This window comes from Borostomias antarcticus, assembly GCF_949987555.1.
Source record: "Borostomias antarcticus genome assembly, chromosome: 22".
Classification (NCBI taxonomy): domain Eukaryota; kingdom Metazoa; phylum Chordata; class Actinopteri; order Stomiiformes; family Stomiidae; genus Borostomias; species Borostomias antarcticus.
Window position 1 is genome coordinate 10,352,688 of NC_140255.1, and position 19,082 is coordinate 10,371,769.

Genomic DNA, 19,082 nt, shown 5'->3' on the forward strand with positions numbered 1-19,082 from the left:
AGAGCTCCAAACATATGGGACTCCTTTTGGGCTTAATGATGAACTTGATCTAAGTGTGTGTTTGTGAAATATATTTTTATGTGTCTATATTACATCCTATTGATGAGAGATTGATTTATTGTACTATTATAAGTCGTACTATGTCATCTTCTTAAAGGCCCTACGAGGAGTTTCGGGAAGCGGAAGTGTTTTTTCCGCCCAAAAAGACCACATTTCCCATGCGCCTCCCCGCGCACTGTTGTAAACCTTAGCTACCTGAGCCGGGTGTTTTGAAGACTAACCGATCACCACCGACGAGGTAATTACATAGGTCTTACTAGTAATGTTACTTTTGACAATATATAACGGTCATATTTAAATTATTCTTCGTCTTGTCGGTGCCATAGGCTACTGCAGTAAATCTTTTCGTCATTCCAAGGAAGTTCTGGATGACCCGACCACAAAATAATAATCTAAAAATAAACTACATACAAGAAACGACATTTGTCGAAAATGGACACATAAACAAGTGTGGGTAATGTAGATTACCCACTATTAAAATGTGACTGTTTTGTAACCAAAAATAAACTCCTGGGGGTACCTTTAATATACAGCTTCAAACAATATGCTGATAGACAAGTGTTTGATGATTTAGATTCCCTTTTTATCTCTTTAGAAATTTTCTCTAGAATGTTTTTTCCTAATAATGTTGGTGTTGTGTATACATTATAATGTCCTTTTTTCTAATTTTGCCTCTTTTTTTCTTGCAGTGATGTCATTTCATGATGTCATCTCACTAGCCAATGGGGATGGGAAACACACATCCAATTATCCAATCACATAGTATGGTGGTGTTTAAAATGAACTCACATTCTCATTGTTACAAAAATCTGTCCTGATGAAGGTAGAAACCGAAACGTTGACTGATTAAAAAGCAGAGAAAAAGTGTGTGCGGGAGTACATTATTCTTCATGTTATTTCTAGCCAGTGGTCCTGCTGTAACAGGTGTCACTGTGTCGCCCATCAGTATATAGCTTCCACCCTCGCTTTTGCCTTACTGGGTTCGAACTCAGGTCCTCTGACTTCCGAACACGTGACCACATCTCGTAAAGTGATAGTTGATGATGCGGGTGCTGTGTTGTAGCCGAGTCACTTATCTCGAGTCCGAGTTGCATCTCAAGTCCCCAGAGTTCGAGTCCAAGTCTGAGTCACCAAAGAGTCTGAGCCAGGTCCCCACACCTGAGTCCGAGTCGAGTTCCAAGATGGGCTCCATGTGCTCCACTCTGGCACAGTCAAAGAGCTGACATACAAAGAAAAAGGTCTATTAAACAAAAATGACAGCTGTCATCAATTCAAGAGGAGTTTATTTTGCGATACAATAGCCAAACAAATGCATTCGCAAGCATGCGAACTCACAGACTTCCGTGTCCGAATGCAGTCAATGTTTGTGTCCAAGTCCGAGTCATCAGTGCTGAAGTCCAAGTCGAGTGCCAAGTCCTGAAAATGAGGACTCGAGTAGGCCTACTACAACAAGGGTGGGCAGTATTAATGCTGAGGAGTGAGTTTAACCAATTCAACGCAGTTGCACTGCGTACAGTTGGTGGTCTCTCTGAATCACCCCATTGAAAAGCCCCTTAAGATCCCTCACTTATGTTTTGATTACAGGTATAGCTATTTGGGTATAACCGTTTAATCAAAAGTTCTCGGAACATTACACAATTTAAAAGTTCTACCAGGGACCAAAAACGGGCTTGTCATATCTCCTTTTCAGTCCCCCTTTCCTCGTTTAGAATCCATAGAATGTTAACATGGAATGACATAGCCTCAACCCAGCCTAGCATTTCTGTGGTTCTGCTATTGTTTATTTTCAGGGTGTCGAGTAGAACTTTCTAGTCGGTTCTCTCTTCTTAGTCAGCTGGAGAAACAGAAGGCTCTCTCTGACATTTACCCACGATGCTGTTCTTCACACCGCCGACCAGACTCCCACTCTCCTAGCGCCGGAGCTAGGGAGAGTCAAGTTTAACAACAGGCAATAAACAACCACCAAACCTTCCCTCTAACCAGCCACCTACTGTGCTTTCTCTTTCACAGACAGCTATTCCGGTCCTCCATACACCTGGCGATCTCATCGGTGGTCTCCACTTCCGCATCATTGATGATGATGATATATGAAAAATCACCAAAATGTGCACATACTGTAGGTCCATTCCTATGCCAAAAATCCTCAGCTGGTATTGTGGGCCAATATCAGCCATATGTGCTATCACTTTGCAACAACCACCAAAAGGTAGGACCAAGTGAGCAGAAACGTCCATATGCTCCAAGCTGGCATTTTCTCAAAAACTGTAAAGCGTATTAAACCTATCTCCTCCATGTTTTGGTCAATTGACAACCCAATTGCTACACTGCATCTTCATACTATCCTTCACAAACAGTCTTCACAGATTTTGTAAATATAAAAAATTGAGCCTACAGTGCATCAAAATGTTTTACTGTAAACAGTACTGTATGCAGTTACTGCAAATTCTCACTCAGAAATCTCAAATGTTCATGAAAAAAATGACTTGAATGATGAATTTTCATGACATGGTAAATTGAGCGAAAGTTTAACATGTTTTTGAATGATTTTTCACGGTGCCCACCCACATCCATTGTATGACCTAAACGGTGGTAGAGCAATTATCAACTTTCTCAAAAGTGCTAGTTTTGTCAAACTTTTGATCTGAATATATCTGAATCTGAATATGATCTGTATATGATCATAAGTAACCTTAAAACAGGGCTAAACATGATTTTTCCCTTTAAATGGTAATGGTAAATGGTAAATGGACTGCACTTATATAGCGCCTTTATCCAAAGCGCTTTACAATGGCCTCTCATTCACCCATTCACACACCAATGGCGGCAGCTGCCATGCAAGGTGCTAACCTGCTCATTGGAAGCAATTTGGGGTTCAGTGTCTTGCCCAAGGACACTTCGACATGTGGACAGGAGGAGGCGGGATTCGAACCGCCGACCCTACAATCATTGGACAGCAAAATGCCCAGCCCTGCAAAATGCAAAATGCCTAGCCTTGACTCAAAGCTGTGCAGCAGCTGTAATTACACACATTACATAATTACAGCTACTATTAGTTTTCACTTGCTTGCTCTTCAGCAACTACGATTTAAGTACTATTTTTACTCATGTCACAAACATCTACCCCAGTGTCTCACGTGATTGTATGGGTCTGAAAGAGTTGTGAAGACATCTGTGAGGGGGCATAAACTCAGCAACACGAGGCAGGTAGACTTTTCCTGCTGTCAATCAAGTCAGCCTCACAACTTGGACAGCTTGCCTAGTCCACAGCCCATCTGCATGTCATTACCGCAGGGCTCGACACTAATGGAGCCGTTTCAAAAAGCAATAAAGAGTTGGGCGCATTAGCCAGAGACGCTGAGAGAGAACATGCTGAAATGGGAGGGAGAGAGGACAACGTGCGATGCATAAAGACGCCTCCGGGCCTGAAAACATTACTCCCATATATGAATATGATCCTCTCTGGGATGGTAGCGGGTAGGCAGTGGGTAGAGACGGTATATATATATATATATATAAAAAAACAACAACATAAAACTGGCCCAACCCTACACACATCCCTTATCCTAACCCAGGTCTGCATCTTTGCCATGTGCATATGAATGGATAATCAGCTGGTCAGGCAATCAGGCAGTCCCACCTGTGTTCTTCCACTGTGTGTTCCACTGCTGTGCTCCTCTCCTGCACTGCACACACTGGTGGTGTTTACATACATTATTGCGTGTGCTTAGCATGTTCACATTGATTAATCCCCCTCTATGTAATTAATTGAGTGCTGCTTGTAAAAATAGAAGCGTGATTAGAAACAGCGGTAAATCCAATCAAAATCGCTTCTAAACTGCAGGTTCGTTGATGAGTTTCTGGTTGACGGTTTGACATCCACCACACTGACAATTATCCTTCACACACTGTCTGATCAAACTCACCCAGCTACACTAATTAATCCTAGCTATTTTTTCCCACACTGGATATCCTCGGCCTCTATCCCCAGCTCTGAGAGATGTAACCTCTTGTAGGCCTAATGTTGTTTGGATAGGTGGTATTATGGAGGAATACTAATGTTTTAAATCCTCATTAGCCTTTGACTGATGGTATCAGCTGCTGGGGATTTAGTATATGGAGACTAGAGAGGGTGTGTGCGTGCGTGTGTGTGCGTACGTGTGTGTGTGTACAGTATGTTTGCCTGCGTTGGTGTTTACCCAAGTCCCTTAGAGTGTGTTTCTCATTTCCTGATATAATTCCAACTGAATTGACCCCAACCCAGGTTCATGTGCCTATTTGTTTTGGAAAATGTTCTGGGGTCAGACCTCAACACTTTTGCTGTGTCTCTGCCGGAACATAAAAATGACCCTGAAGATCGTGGAGCCTCATCATACGAGACAACCCCTCCTGTTCCCTGTCAATCTCCGTCTGCTTTCTCTGGAACAAAGAGTGAGGGGGCAGAAGAAGAGAGGAGAGGAGGCAGCTTGATCTGGGAGAGAATGAGAGGGAGAAGGCGGAGGAGTGGCTATTGTTCTCTACCTTTTCTATCCGTCCTCTCCTCCGTTCTCTCTGTCTTCTCCTCCAGCAGGCTCGGGTCTCTGAAGCAGAGTCCCCATAAAACAGGCCTAATCCTCAATATGAAGAAGTAGGATATCATGGTGTGTCTGAACACACCCTCTTCAATCTGCCTTCAGCTACTGTACTGATCACCATTCTACTGTACATATAGGATTTATATTTACCCAAGACCACAAGCACCCAGGTTGAGTCTCTCACCCATTCCTCATATCCTCTCCCCTTGGCGCCTTCGCTAAACCCACAGAAGGAGGAGGTCTGAGGGAAGCTTCCTCGGATCGTCTTCTAAGAAGGAAAGGAGATTGAAATTAGACTTTTGAGACGCAACCCTGATCTCAGACAGAACAATTTCAACCTGAAGTAATGTTCAGCTCAAACTTTCCTCAACAGATACTATCTGAATCATGGGGCTGACTGTGTCGGTTTGATGATGTTTACATCCCCGCCCCCCCCCTCTGACTGACTGATAGCCACTTTAGCATCTCCCCCTGACAACACCTTCCTTCAACCCCTAGACTGTGTGTGTGTGTGTGTGTGTGTGTGTGTGTGTGTGTGTGTGTGTGTGTGTGTGTGTGTGTGTGTGTGTGTGTGTGTGAGTGATAGTCCGTATGTCTGCATGACTGAGTGCTGACTGTCGGTGTGCTTGTCTGTCTGTCTGTCTGTGTGTCTCTCTGCCTGTCTGTCTGTCTGTCTGTCTGTCTGTCTGTCTGTCTGTCTGTCTGTCTGTCTGTCTGTCTGTCTGTCTGTCTGTCTGTCTGTCTGTCTGTCTGTCTGTCTGTCTCCAAGCTGCAAGGCCTAACTAAATTATTCATCTAATATGCTTTCTGACAAATCCCCATCACTGCAGCATCTCTTCACCACTGGAAAGATGACTATTTGTTTATTTCTCTCTCTCTCTCTCTCTCTCTCTCTCTCTCTCTCTCTCTTTCTCTCTCTCTCTCTCTCTCTTTCTCTCTCTGTCTGTCTCTCTCTCCCCCCTATACCTCCAAACACCACATTTCTCTGTGCTTATTGCCATTCAGCGTCACAGTGATTTGCTAAACTGGATCTGACAGGCAGGCAGACTTGTTCATGCCTCTTATAAAAGCCATACATTTTCTGTAATGGAATTTTCTCCTCTCCTTTCTGATTCTATCCATTTTCCCATGTGTTTGGAGCTACCATGAGGATGCTGCTTTTCTTTGTGTGTGTGTGTGTGTGTGTGTGTGTGTGTGTGTGTGTGTGTGTGTGTGTGTGTGTGTGTGTGTGTGTGTGTGTGTGAAAGAGCTGCAAGAACTCAAGGTTAGCCTCCGATTTACACAAAAGGGGGTGGATGACTTGAAAACCACCAATGCAAGTCTGTTATTAAATCATAAAGCAAACGAAACTGACATACACAAGTTAGCAGAATAAATGACTGTGACTTTCTTGATAGTCAATCCAGGTGTCACAATGTGATTATTGATGCCATTCCTGAAACAGAGAAGGAGAAGGTCTCAGAATTAGAAGAGAAGGTGCTGAGACTTTTCAAAGACCAACTGCAGCTAGATCACCACACCATTGGGATAGAGCGAATCCAAAGGAATGGAAAAGCACCGAAAGCAGAGGGGGGCTTTCCTAGGCCTCGTCCCCGTCCTCTACTGGTGAAGCTGCTGAGGATTAAAGACAGAGACACAGTCCTGAGCAACGCAAAAAAGCTGAAGGGATCCAGAATCTTCATCAATGAAGACTACCCTGATGCAGTTCGCCAGAGAAGAAGGGAGCTGCTTCCTCAGATGAAAGCTGCAAGAGAAAGAGGAGACTTTGCTGTCTTAAGGTATGACAAGCTGATTGTCCACAAAAAGGAGGACAAGTGACTCTGAAACAGGATGATGGGTGAATAAGAGTTGACACACACATTTCATTTCATGTCTATTGCCGCCTTACTCCCGAAGAAAAGCTTGAAGATTGCACAGCTGAACATTTGTAGCTTAAGAAACAAAGTGTGTGAAATTACTGACTTGTTGGTTTTAGACTCAATTAACATACTTGCAATAACAGAAACCCATTTGGATGATACTTTTGAAGATGAGGCTGTGGGCATACAAGGCTATTATCTGTATAGAAAGGACAGAAACAGATATGGGGGAGGTGTTGCTTTTTATGTTCAAAACCATCTTCCTGTGAAAGTTAGGGAGGATATTATGTATGATGAAATTGAGGTACTATGCTTCAAATTAACCTGCCCCATATTAAACCTATTTTAGTGGGCTGCTGCTATAGGCCGCTAAGCTCAGATCTACATTATTTGGAAGCCATGGGTGAGATGTTGGACAAGGTGTGTGAACTGAATATGGAAACTCTCTTCACTGGGGATATAAATATTGACTGGCTATCTTCCAATTGTCCCTTAAGGAATCAACTGGTTACCATTACTGATGCTTGTTATTTGAAACAAGTGGTTACACAACCAACAACACTAAGCACTAACAACAAGGGGATCAACACAACATCTTGTATTGATCACGTTTATTTGAGTGCAGATGATTTATATACCAAGGCTGTATCATAGGAATTAATGACCACAATATTGTAGTGGTTGCAAGGAAAATGAAGGTCCCCAAAGCTAGACCTAGAGTAATGTATAAAAGGTCATACAGGGGGTTTTCTGAAGAAGCTTTCCTGGAAGATGTTAGTAATATTTGTTGGTCTAAAGTATACACTGTAAAAGAACCAGATGAAGCACTTGAACCCTTTCATGCAAAGTTTGTACCAGTTATTGACAAACATGCACCTGTTAGAAAAGTTGCAGTGAGGACTTGTAGGGCACCATGGGTTGATGTGCAACTTAAGGGCTATATGTCTCAGCCTAATCAGGCAAAGGAAAAGACAGAACAGTGGTCATACCAAGGACAGAGAAAGCTATTGTAAACTGAGAAATCAAGTTACAAAACTTAATCAAAGGAAAAAGAAACAATATTATGCTTTACAATTAACCAGGACAAATAATGACCCCAAAAAGCATTGGAGTACACTGAATGGTATAATGGGAAGATACACCTCTCCACAACCTACATTCATTGAAAGAGGGGGTACCTTTAGCCAAAGAAATTGCAGATCACTTGAATAATTCATTCAGAAGTAAGGTAAATAAATTATGGATAGAATCACAGAGGGCTGACAATTGTTCATCCATTGTCAACATCCAAGACTACATGAAGGACAAGCCTTTCCAGTTGAACTAACAGTGGAAACAATGGTTGAGTTGGTGAAAGTGGCAAGTGGTGACAAACACCCAGGGATGAATGGGATAGATGGTAAACTGATTGGAATGGCTGTAGATTATGTTGCTCAGCCAATTTGTCATATACTTAACACCAGCCTAAAACAAGCAATCTTTCCTCAGGCCTGGAAAGAAGATAGAATCATTCCCTGTCTAAAGATAAGAAAACACCATTTAGTAGCCCGAATAGTCATCCAATTAGCCTGTTACCAGCACTGATTAAGATTCTTGAGAAGGCAGTATTTGATCAAATACAAGAATATCTCTCAGTAAACAATCTGTTAACAGTTTGTACAGCCTGTAGTCTTCGGTCACCCTGACGTGGTCTCTTCGACACCACCCTGACGAAGGCTACAGAAGTACCCCTGACTGCAGTATGCAGACAGGGTCGATGGGCGGAGGCTCCGGGTCAGTGGGCGGAGTCTCCGGGTCAGTGGGTGGAGCCCCCCCCTCCATTTGAGCTCATACAACCCGCTACTAGTGAATGAATTAACAATAGTAACAGAATGTTTACAACCCAGACAGGCTTAATAGATAGTCTTTTTATTTTGATAAATTAGTAACAGAACGTTTACAACCCAGACAGGCTTAATAGATCGTCTTTTTATTTTGATAAATGTTATAAATTAAGTCTATTGACAGACCATATAGAGCTATATCCTGAATTATATGAACTTTCCTCATGTAAATAAACAGTATACAATAGATGTGACAGATAGGCTTGTAGGCGTGTAGGTGTTTATTATGGTGCATTAAATTATTACATTTTAAGGAGACCCAGAGTGTCCAACTTTCCTACTTTCCTCCGATCCTTCTAAATAAACTAGTATGTGTGAGCTCGCACGCATGTGTGCTTTTCTTTTTTAGTTTGAATGTGAAAATATGCAAATGGCAGGCCTGGAAAAATAGGTCTCTTCGCTTTTGGTAATCAGCTTCCCATTACGTAAACAAAGTAATTAACGTTGAGTGTATCATTAGTGCTCAGCACTAGGAGCAGTATTACTCTGAGCCAATGTTTCTCTTCTCATCTGTTATTGACTGTACAGATCAAAGAGACAGCTCAATGTCTGAAGGTGTTGATTTTTGGGTTGCCATACTGCGTCGCAACAGTTTGCCTGACCTGCACCGGTATGAGAAATCTAGTTGTCTTGTTTTCTCTCTCCCTCTTTCTGCCTTCATACATTGTCTTCTGTGAATGGTGTTTATTTTATCACCACAACTTCATCTTGACAAATATCTGAGTTAACAGAACCAAGGCTTGGTCGACAGCCAATTCAAAGCATCAAATCTTCCCTCCGACAGGCAGTTCTTTAGACAACTGGCTCTAAATGCCAGTAAAACTAAATTGCAATTGAACATTTGAAATACTTATTCACTGATAAGTAATGAGGCATCTGGTTAGACTATAAACTATCCTTCTGCCACCATATCACTTATTTAAGAAACACAATTAAACCATACATTGGATTTCTATATAGAAACAAATCCTATTTCTCCCAGGAGAGTAGAACAAGGATTGTACAAACATCCTGCCAATTTTTGATTATGATGACACACTATACATGCACGCCTAAGCCTCTATCTTAAAGTCACTTTACCCTATCCATCATAGTCGCTTACAATTCATCTCAGGTAAGGGGTTTAGGACTCATTATTGTATACTCTAATTGGAGTGGCCCTCTCTTGAGCTCAAGAGAATACAACATGGTGTCTTAATAGAGCCCTCAAAGCACCTCTGTACTTATCCAGCCTCCTCTCATTTCATGTTTCAAACTATCCCACTAGCTCACATGTACCACTAGCATTAAACGTCCCTACAGCTAGAATGAATTGGGGAAACACCGCTTTTCGCAATGCGGTGCCTAAACTCTGGAACTCCTTTCAGAAACAAAAGAAGCTCCCATCCCTTAATTATTCCCCTGGAAACACTTAAAGTATTATTAACTGATACCTATGGGACTGTAGTTTGTAAATGCCATTGAAGCTAGTCATATCCTTATTGTACTTAATAATTATTCGACTCTACACCCTTGCACTATGTCACCAGTTTGTATTTTCTTATTATGCTACTGCATTACTGTAATTGTTGTTGTACACTGCCATTGTTGGTACACTACCATTGTTGTCTGTATGATGTCACTGTTTTATTTTCTTTCTTTAGGGCTTTTTTAAATTTGTCTTTTTGTATTTTTCTGCCACTGAATTACTATATATGTTGTTTGTAAGCAGGCCACGTCTGTAAAAGAGACCTGGTCTCAGTACAGTATGTTCTTCCCTGTCTAAATAAAGGCTTCTATCTAGCTCTCTATCTATGCTGATCTATTTGGGGCCCACACATGTCTTTCTTCTCCCTTATACAGCGGACGATACTGACGGTGCTTCATCGATAGGCTACTCAACAGCCGGCATGTTGTACAACCAAGAGGACTTCAAAACCAGGACTGGTCATGTCACCCATACATCTCTGTTACTGGTTCATAATGAATGCTGGAGCTGGGGGAGACTATTGGTTTATTTCTCTGCTTCCAGTTGACTCTCACGCTCTGTACTCAGCATTAACCAGCTCATCTTCTTCCACCCTCCAGCCTGCCATCAATCTCAAGCTGTTGTCGTGTCATTTACAGAAGCACACAATCAGTAATGTTATCAGGAGACTCTGTACCTGAACGCAGCTCTGGACTCATCTTTACAGTAAGAGATGTGAGATAAAGATCCATGTGGCTCCTCTCTATACATTTACCTCCAGGATATGTGGTCGCTCTATGTCTGTGGACCATTAATTCAAGAGTATTTGTACAGTAGAAATATAAAAATGAAAGAGAGACAGTGAAAGCTGCTAGAAAAATGATATAGTTGCTATAAAGCTAGTGAACACAGTACATCCCCTGAATAGGAGTAAGGATGACACAGATACATAAAGCAGAACCTTAGGTAGAACACTGAACCACGATGGTTAGTCAACAATACAGTGTTGTACTGCCCTCCTAAGGCCAATCAGCTACAGTGCATGGCTTCTCCCAATAGTTGGTGGATTTCCCACCAAGTGTAAGGTCTGTAGAATCTATTATCATCCTTGGTGACTTGAGGGACTGTACCTGAAGATATCTTCATCCTGTTTTATGTTTGAGACTGATATTATCCTAATCCTAATCTTTGGTCCTGGACTAGGATTTAATCTGTATCAGAGAAACATCCTTAGACTTGGTAGAAGAAGCACTCAAGCAATCAAGACTAAGTACACATTTATTCATAGTCGGTACAAAATATGCAATAAATCCAAATAGGGCGCAGACAGAGTACATTGTTTTTGTGCATGGCGGTAAGCCAGTGCACCATTGATAGCGTTTGTCGGGTTATCACTCCCTCCCTCCCTCCCTCCCTACGTTCCGTTGTTGACCTGCATTTCTATGTTGCCACCACAAGAGGCAGTAGTCCCAGCACACCAAAATAAATACACATACTGTATGACATCCCACACTTTCAAGTTCCTCGGTAGTGTAGTGGAGAAAGCGTCCGACTCCCATGCGAGAGATCAGGGGTTCAAGGCCCCGATGGGGAAGATTTTGGGAAACAATACCCACACCCTCTGCTAGCCTGTGGGTTTATTTCTATGTTTACTTTCGGCCTTACCATCCCTCTCCCTCCCTCCTTTCCCCAATTAGCAAATGTCCGGTTGACACTCACTCCCTCCTTCCCTCCATCGTGTTGTTGACCTGCAGTTCTATGTTGCCACCACAAGAGGAAGTGGTCCCAGAACACCAAAACAAAAACACTAGGACACCACATATTTTCCTGATCCTCGGTGGTGTAGTGGATAAAGTGCCTGACTCCCATGCCATAGGTCAGGGAGATTTTGTGTCACACATGTTTGTTATAGAAGCTACTGTATGTAATATGTGGTTACCTGGTGGTGCTATGTCAGTTATTGAATTTATGTGCAGTAATTCATCATCATCATCATCATCATCTTCATCCGCTTATCCAGGGTCGGGTCGGGTGCAGTAATTGAACATTTGAAATACTCCTGTTTTGAAATTATACCTACAGTATAGGTGTCTCAGTAATTACCCATTATATATTTGGCTATACAGGTAAATGTTTATTTTTTTCAGACGGACTGAAGGCCTTCCCAAACCTCAGACCCCTTGGTGGTATAATGGGCTAAGCACTGGACTCCCACGCTGGAGGCCAGGATTTGATTCCCATTTGGGGACTTCTAACCACGAACTCTCTGTTCCCCTGTTTAAGAAGGATGGGAGAGAATGTACGTCAACAAAAAGCTATAATTCAAATACTGTTGTGAATGACTTGTGAACGCCTTCATATTTACACTGCTGTGAATCCAAATTTTGGTAGAGCAAGAATCACTCGTCATAGAGAAGGCCCTCTCACTGCGGGGTAAGTGAGAGTGCCTAGACGCAGCCTAGCCTTCCGCAACAAGAAATAAGTGTGCACTGTTGTGCATGACATATTTACTCAGGCAATGTGTAGGCTAATATATTATAAGGATAATATGATTCACTGTAAGCTGTGTTACACTGAAATAGGCTGTGTTTGTTGGTGGTGTTTCATTGCCTCATTGTTTGACTCAGGAATCCATATTCATAGGGCGCCCATTATAAGCTATTTAGGCTATTTACAAATCGCCATGCATATTTGATGAATGAAATAGGCTAAACTGACCCCATGTTCGATGCCTCAGTCGGGCAGATAGGAGTGCTGTTAATTGTCTTAGATGTTATGGATGTTATGTGTCATCGGCTGTTCTGTCTTCATGACATCCAGCATTGTCGGAAATAAGTGCCCTCGCCTCTACATGTCATCCCTGTATCGTCTCCTATACCCAGAAATTAAATCAATCAATCACGTGCGTGGTTCATAAATTGTCAATGACAATCACACCTGTTCCATATAATCATGTCCGTGGGTAGGTATAAAGGTTTTACTGGTCTACCTCTCATCGGACTGGGCCCCAGGAAGGCACCAAGGCTTTTGCACCGGTTCCCCACATCTCACCACTGCCTCCCTCAGTCCTACGTTCCCAAGGATCTGATGTCGGCCAGATATGTCTTCATCCGCCACGACGGCCACCGTACCCCTCTGCAGCCTCCCTACAACGGGCCCTTCCGCATCCTGGAGACGGGGCCCAAGAACTTTATGGTGGACATGGGGGGTAAGCCAGAGCAGGTTGCGGTGAACCATCTCAAGCCTGCCCATTTGGATCTGGACAGACCAGTTGACCTGGCCCTGCCTCCGCGGCGGGGTCGCCTACCTGCTCAGGCCTCCGGCCCGGCGCCTACCTCCACACCCATCCCTGCCCCTGTGCCTGTTAAGCGCAGCCGCTTTGGCTGCCTTATCCGTCCCCCACCATGTTGACTTTCTCCCTATGAACTGTTTGCCTGTTGGCTGTAATATTGCTGTTCTGTATTTTTTGATATGTTGAATTCTGGGGGAGCCTGTGTGGTGGATACACATTTGCATAGTATTGAGACATTCACCAGAGAGTTAGGAATTCAGAACGAGAACTAACAGCTAGTTCAAATGTAGACAAATTCAAATTCAAATTCCTCCTAGCTATTCAATGGTGCAGGTGGGAGGTACTGTATTTATACTGATGAGTGAGTTAGACCAATTCAATTTGGTTACAATTACACAGTCCAGCTAGTCGACTAAGGTTTACACGACCGCACAGGACCCCCTCGCCTCCCTGTGCATTTGTTTTAGGCAGGTGGGGACAGAGCCTAGGACTGGATGGCTACACTGGGAATTGGGGTTATTTTGGGAGGCTATATCAACATCCTCCGACTGGGGCATCAGAGTGACATGACTGTGTGGAAGACAGGATAAGGGGAGGAGGCAAAGAATATAAAACACACACACTTGTGCCCTCACTCAGCCTGCAGCCCCCCTGCCTGCCGACCTAGCATTCCATTGAGACCAGCCCCCCCCCCCCACTCTCTCTCTCTTCCCCCCTTTCTCGACCTCTCTGGGTGGAGTTAGTCGGCTGGGCCATAGAGGGACTGTGTGCCCAGAGAGACACACAGAGCTGATACACACACACACACACACACACTCAGAGATGCCGAGCCTGGAAGTGTAAGGACCCGTAGAAAGGAAACACTCTCTCTCTCAGAAGCTTCTTGTGCACAGCAGTGTGAGTTTGAGTAGAGATGGTGGCTGAGGAGGTCATAATCTCCCTGTCTGGCAGTGCTCCCTGGGGATTCAGACTTCAGGGGGGAGCAGAGCACCACAGACCCCTACAAGTGGCTAAGGTACGATGGGTGCATCTGTGTGTGTGTATGAGAGAGAGAGAGAGAGAGAGAGAGAGAGAGAGAGAGAGAGAGAGAGGAGATTGGGGTACAAGAGGGTTACAAGAGCAGGACAGAGGGGAAAGGACAGGGGAATAACTGAATGTTGGAGGAAAGACAGTTGTTGGTTGTGGTCTCAGGCTTTGTTTCATTGTCAGATTGGTGTTTTTCCTCCATAGAGTGATTTTGTGTCATTATTTAACTGGCATTCTGTTTAAGTGACATTCTGTATACCTGCTCCAGGTTGTGTGATAGATTTAAGTGTCATACTGACCCCTTCGATGTGTTTTTGACAAATATCTACTTTAGTTAGACCCTCTCCCTCTTCAAAGTGTTTCATTTCCACAGTGATCACATTTTATAGTTTGTGGTTTCTGATGTGAGATATTTTCCTTGACCTTTAATGGTGGTCGTGCTCATGTGTGTTTCATCACTGTGATTCCATCTGTTTAGGTGTATGATGACTATTATTCAATAAAATGCATATTACATACAGTAGTATTACTGTACATTAGTCCTAAACCATGCTCTTAACACCACAATGACTTTGTTTGCTCTTTCTCAGTGTACTACAGTATGCTAGTCAGAAATGATAAGCCCACTCTAAATGTACAAGGATTTAAATCATTTGTAATGGTGTGTGTGTGTGTGTGTGTGTGAATGAGTGTGTATGTGTGTGCTGATGTTGTTGACAGTGCAGAATGTACTTTCTATAATGAGAAAAGCAATTGTTTAAAAGTAGGCTCTGACCAGACACGGCCTTACATTATTTAGATGTCCAGATCTGCTCATAAACTCATAGCATTCAACTATCCTGATTAAACATTGAGGCACACACTTCCAGACAAGGTCACCTTTGGAAAAGTTTCATATATCTCTTCTTCTGTCTTTGTGTGTGTGTGTGTGGGGGGGGGGGGGGGGGGGGGAGTCATACATGCCTTAGATAAGCCTAGCTTGGAGAGGGCCAAGGATCAGAATAGCTCATTTAAGAGGAGCTGGCGCTGGGTATGGAAAAATGACTCACAAACACACAAAACACACACACACACACACACACACATACAAGCATACCTTGCTAGTTCATTATGAATATATTGATTTGGACATTGTGGAAATGTTCCCCTCGTCTCCTCACATTAGCTCCTATCCGTGGCCTGTCTAGGAATGAGTGTAATCCTGCAGGGTTTTATTTTTGGTATGTGGGGAACACATGGTGAATGACAAGCATGGCTGAGATCAGGGCCATAATGTGTGTGTGTGTGTGGGGGAGGGGGGGGGGGGTAGTGCAACTGTTCTAAACCCACTCTCTCATGATGCTCCCACAATGGGCTGTTTCGTGTGTGTGTGTGTGTGTGTGTGTGTGTGTGTGTGTGTGGTTTTAAAGGTTTTCAAGTACAAACTGCTGCTATTATACAGCTCGGGTACAAATGTACATTGCAGGCGTTTATATTTGGAAGCCTAGGTGATGTCAACAAACTATAGTTCTAAGGAACTAACTAGCTAAGGCATTGGCAAAATTCTGTTCGATGTCTGAAATAATTGGCAGTCGCCATATATGGAGGAGACGCTGCTTCTTGTATCTTTGAACTGAGACTTAAAACCTATGTCACTGAGATTCCCAAAGCTTGTGCATCTATTAATGTTTGTGTTCAAGAATTCTTTTCAAATGTGAACACAAATAAAGCCATAAACGTGTGTGTGTGTGTGTGTGAGAGAGAGAGAGAGAGAGAGAGAGAGAGAGAGAGAGAGAGAGAGAGAGAGAGAGAGAGCGAGTTATTGAGGATTGGGTGACATCTTGCCCTTGTTTGCCCTCCCCTTCTGCCAACCCTAAAAGGGGGATGATGACCTCATGAGTTATTCTGACTCATGGGCAATAGATGCAGCAAGGACTCTAGACAGTCTGTCTCTCTGTCTGTTCTTTAGCTTTATGGGAGTATGCATTTGACTGGCCAGGTGGGCTAAGGACCAGACTGTTGATTGTCATACCTCAGATTCAGAGACTAGGAGCGAGGACAGTAGCTAGTACGTTCTGCCAGCTGGTTGGCCAGGAGCAAGTGTGATTCTTTGTCTCCCTCTGCCGGTTGTGTGTGTGTGTGTGTGTGTGTGTGTGTGTGTGTGTGTGTGTGTGTGTGTGTGTGTGTGTGTGTGTGTGAGTAGGTGTGTGTGTGTTTTTCTGTGTGTGTGTGTTAGTAACTGTGTGTGTCCTGCAGGTTCGTAGGCGTAGTAAAGCATGCAGAGCTGGGCTGAGGGAGGATGATGAGCTGGTTGCCATAGACGACCGTGTGTGTGAAGAGTTAAGCCACGCCCAGGCTATGAACCTCATCGACTCCCCCAGAGCAACCCTCAACCTGCGAGTCAAGAGGTCAGAGCACAGCACACTAATTTTACACACACACACACACACACACACACACACACACACACACACACACACACACACACACACACACACACACACACACACACACACACACACACACACTCAGTCACAGCTTACATTGACCTCCATCATGACAAGTGATACAAGAAAGCATGAACATACTAGCCAATAATATATCATAGCTATTGTAGTGTTTCTCACTCTCTCTCTCTTGTTCTCTCTCCCTCTTTCAGTTCAGTTCAATTCAGTTCAAAATTACAGAAATAATAACAACCATATCTAATCTATCTTTCTTTGTTTCTGTCCGTCTGTCTCTCTCTTTCTCTCTCTGTCTCTCTGTCTTTCTATCTGTATACTGTATCTCTGTTTGCAGGGCTCCCTCTGGGTTCCACTCTGTGGCTGTGTCAGGACGCCCCCCCCCGCCCCGCTCCTCTATGAGGGCTCTGTCCTTCCCACTTGCTCCCCTGGGGGGGCCAGGGTGTCTCACCTCCCCCCCTGACAGTGAGGCCTACTATGGAGAGACGGACAGCGATGCAGACACACACACGCAAACACCCCGGCGCCAGCGACGCCCCCCACCACACGCACGCTCACCTGGGCGCCATGACAGCCAGCAGGAAGAGGAGGAGACCTCGGAGATGAGCGGGTGAGACAGCGTATGAGAAGCTGGATCTCTTTCCTTTCATCATGGTTTGTTTTACAACGTCACCTCCTCTGACTTCTCGCAGGTACGAAAGCGCCCAGGACGGAGGGGTTTCCTTGCAGGGGCAGTGGGAGAACCCAGCAGGCTTTGGACCGGTGGGGGTGCTGTCTGGAGTGCCGTGGAGGGAGGTGGTCTACCAGCCCCCTGAGCCAGAGTGGGCTCCCCCCTCACACCCCTCAGAGCAGGCAGAGACAGTGGGAGGAGTGGAGGGGGAGGGAGAAGGGGACAGTGGGTTCCAGGAGGCAGGGGGATGTGTGCGGCTGGCATGCCCACCACTGGTGTGTCCTGAGCGGGCTAAAGAGGCTCTGATGCTGGGATCTCATAGACAGCTGGTTCCTATGGTGGGGCCTCAACAGACCCCCATCAGTGATGAGCTGTCAACTACGTACAAGGACAAGGCACGGCTAGCTAGTGAGTATATATTATCACACTACTGCTACAATACACCCTTCCCCCTACCCATTACATTACTACACCTAACAAGTTAACTGGACCCTATATGACTGGTAGGCAGGGCCAGCTCTAGGGTTCAGGGGCATGTCCCCTTGGGAGTCACTTGTATGGATAATTGACATGATATGGTCAAATCTAATGTCCTATGGTGAAGCGGAACTGAGGGCTTATGATTCTGTTACAAAGTGCAATTAATAAGTGATAAAGACAGCAGCTCAGAGATATGGTACAAATAACAGAACTATATATGGAGACAAAATAGCAAATATGAAATAACAATGTATTCAAGGCAACAACACACAGCTATGGTAAAACATCTCAAAATCTACTAGAATGGAACTCTACCATTTACATTTTCTGGAGAAAATGTGTGTGTTGCTGAAAGCATGCATAGTAATGTATAGCTTTAATAGTACAATAGTAGACTACTATTAATGCAAGTATATAAAAAAACATGTTAGATTAAAATGGCATGAATGGTATTTAAATTAGTAATAAAATGCATGAAAAGTAGTCAAGGCCATTATCAAAAAGGATATAAGAAAACAGAAGACTAAGAGTATATGGCAACGCAGTTCACTCAAGATCTGTGTAGTTCAGACCAGTATGTGAAAGAGATGATGCATTAAGCAATTAGACCTCAACAATTTTTTGTAGTGGCATTGTCATTGAGTGGCAGCCATGTTAAGTTCTGCTTATTGACCCTTAAGAGTGCAAGCAGTCAGTTGCAGAGGTCACATCCTGCTTCAGAACACTTCACCCGCCTCTTTTTGTTGGCTTGATAAAAGGATCTGACAAGGCCATGGTAGTCAATGTCGTCAGCTTGTGGTCCGTCAATGGCGGACGCAGCAGTGTTCTCAATCAGCTGCAGCTGTCTGATCGATTTTTTAGAGAGACCTGTAAACACACCGTTACAGTAGTCGAGTCTACTGAAGATAAACGCATGCACAAGTTTTTCCAGATCCTGCTGAGACATACAGTAAATCCTTTAATCCTTGATATATTCTTCAGGTGATAGTAGGCTGACTTTTTAATTGTCTTAATGTGACTGTTGAAAATTCAGGTCTGAATCCATGACTACACTGAGATTTCTGGCTTTGTTTGTGGTTTTTAGCATTACTGATTGTGCTGACTTTGCGCTGACTTTTAATCGTTCTTCTTTGGCTCCAAAGACAAATACTGAGATTCATGCAAATTGGAGAAACTTTCTAGGAGGAGATAGATTTGAATCGTTTAAAAAAAATCAAAATGGTGGAAAATCTACATAACCGGAAGTTATGGCTTTTTGAGGCAAATTTTCCATTGAGAGGAGAGACATATTGCCAAAAGTATTCGCTCATCTGCCTTTACACGCATATGAACTTAAGTGACATCCCATTCTTA

At 43.7% G+C, this 19,082-nt stretch overlaps 1 protein-coding gene across 1 annotated transcript in view; it reads left to right on the top strand.

Moving 5' to 3' along the window:
* Positions 1-14,025: 14,025 nt before the first annotated feature.
* The window catches only part of LOC311323754 (synaptopodin 2-like protein), a gene marked incomplete at both ends in the record, with an annotated part of 12,236 nt that continues 7,179 nt past the window's right edge, over positions 14,026-19,082 (top strand). Inside the window, 4 exons of the mRNA XM_084456053.1 lie at positions 14,026-14,127; positions 16,374-16,525; positions 16,917-17,189; positions 17,272-17,657. Coding sequence (XP_084312179.1) covers positions 14,026-14,127; positions 16,374-16,525; positions 16,917-17,189; positions 17,272-17,657 — 913 coding nt within the window. The remainder of the gene's footprint in view (positions 14,128-16,373; positions 16,526-16,916; positions 17,190-17,271; positions 17,658-19,082) is intronic.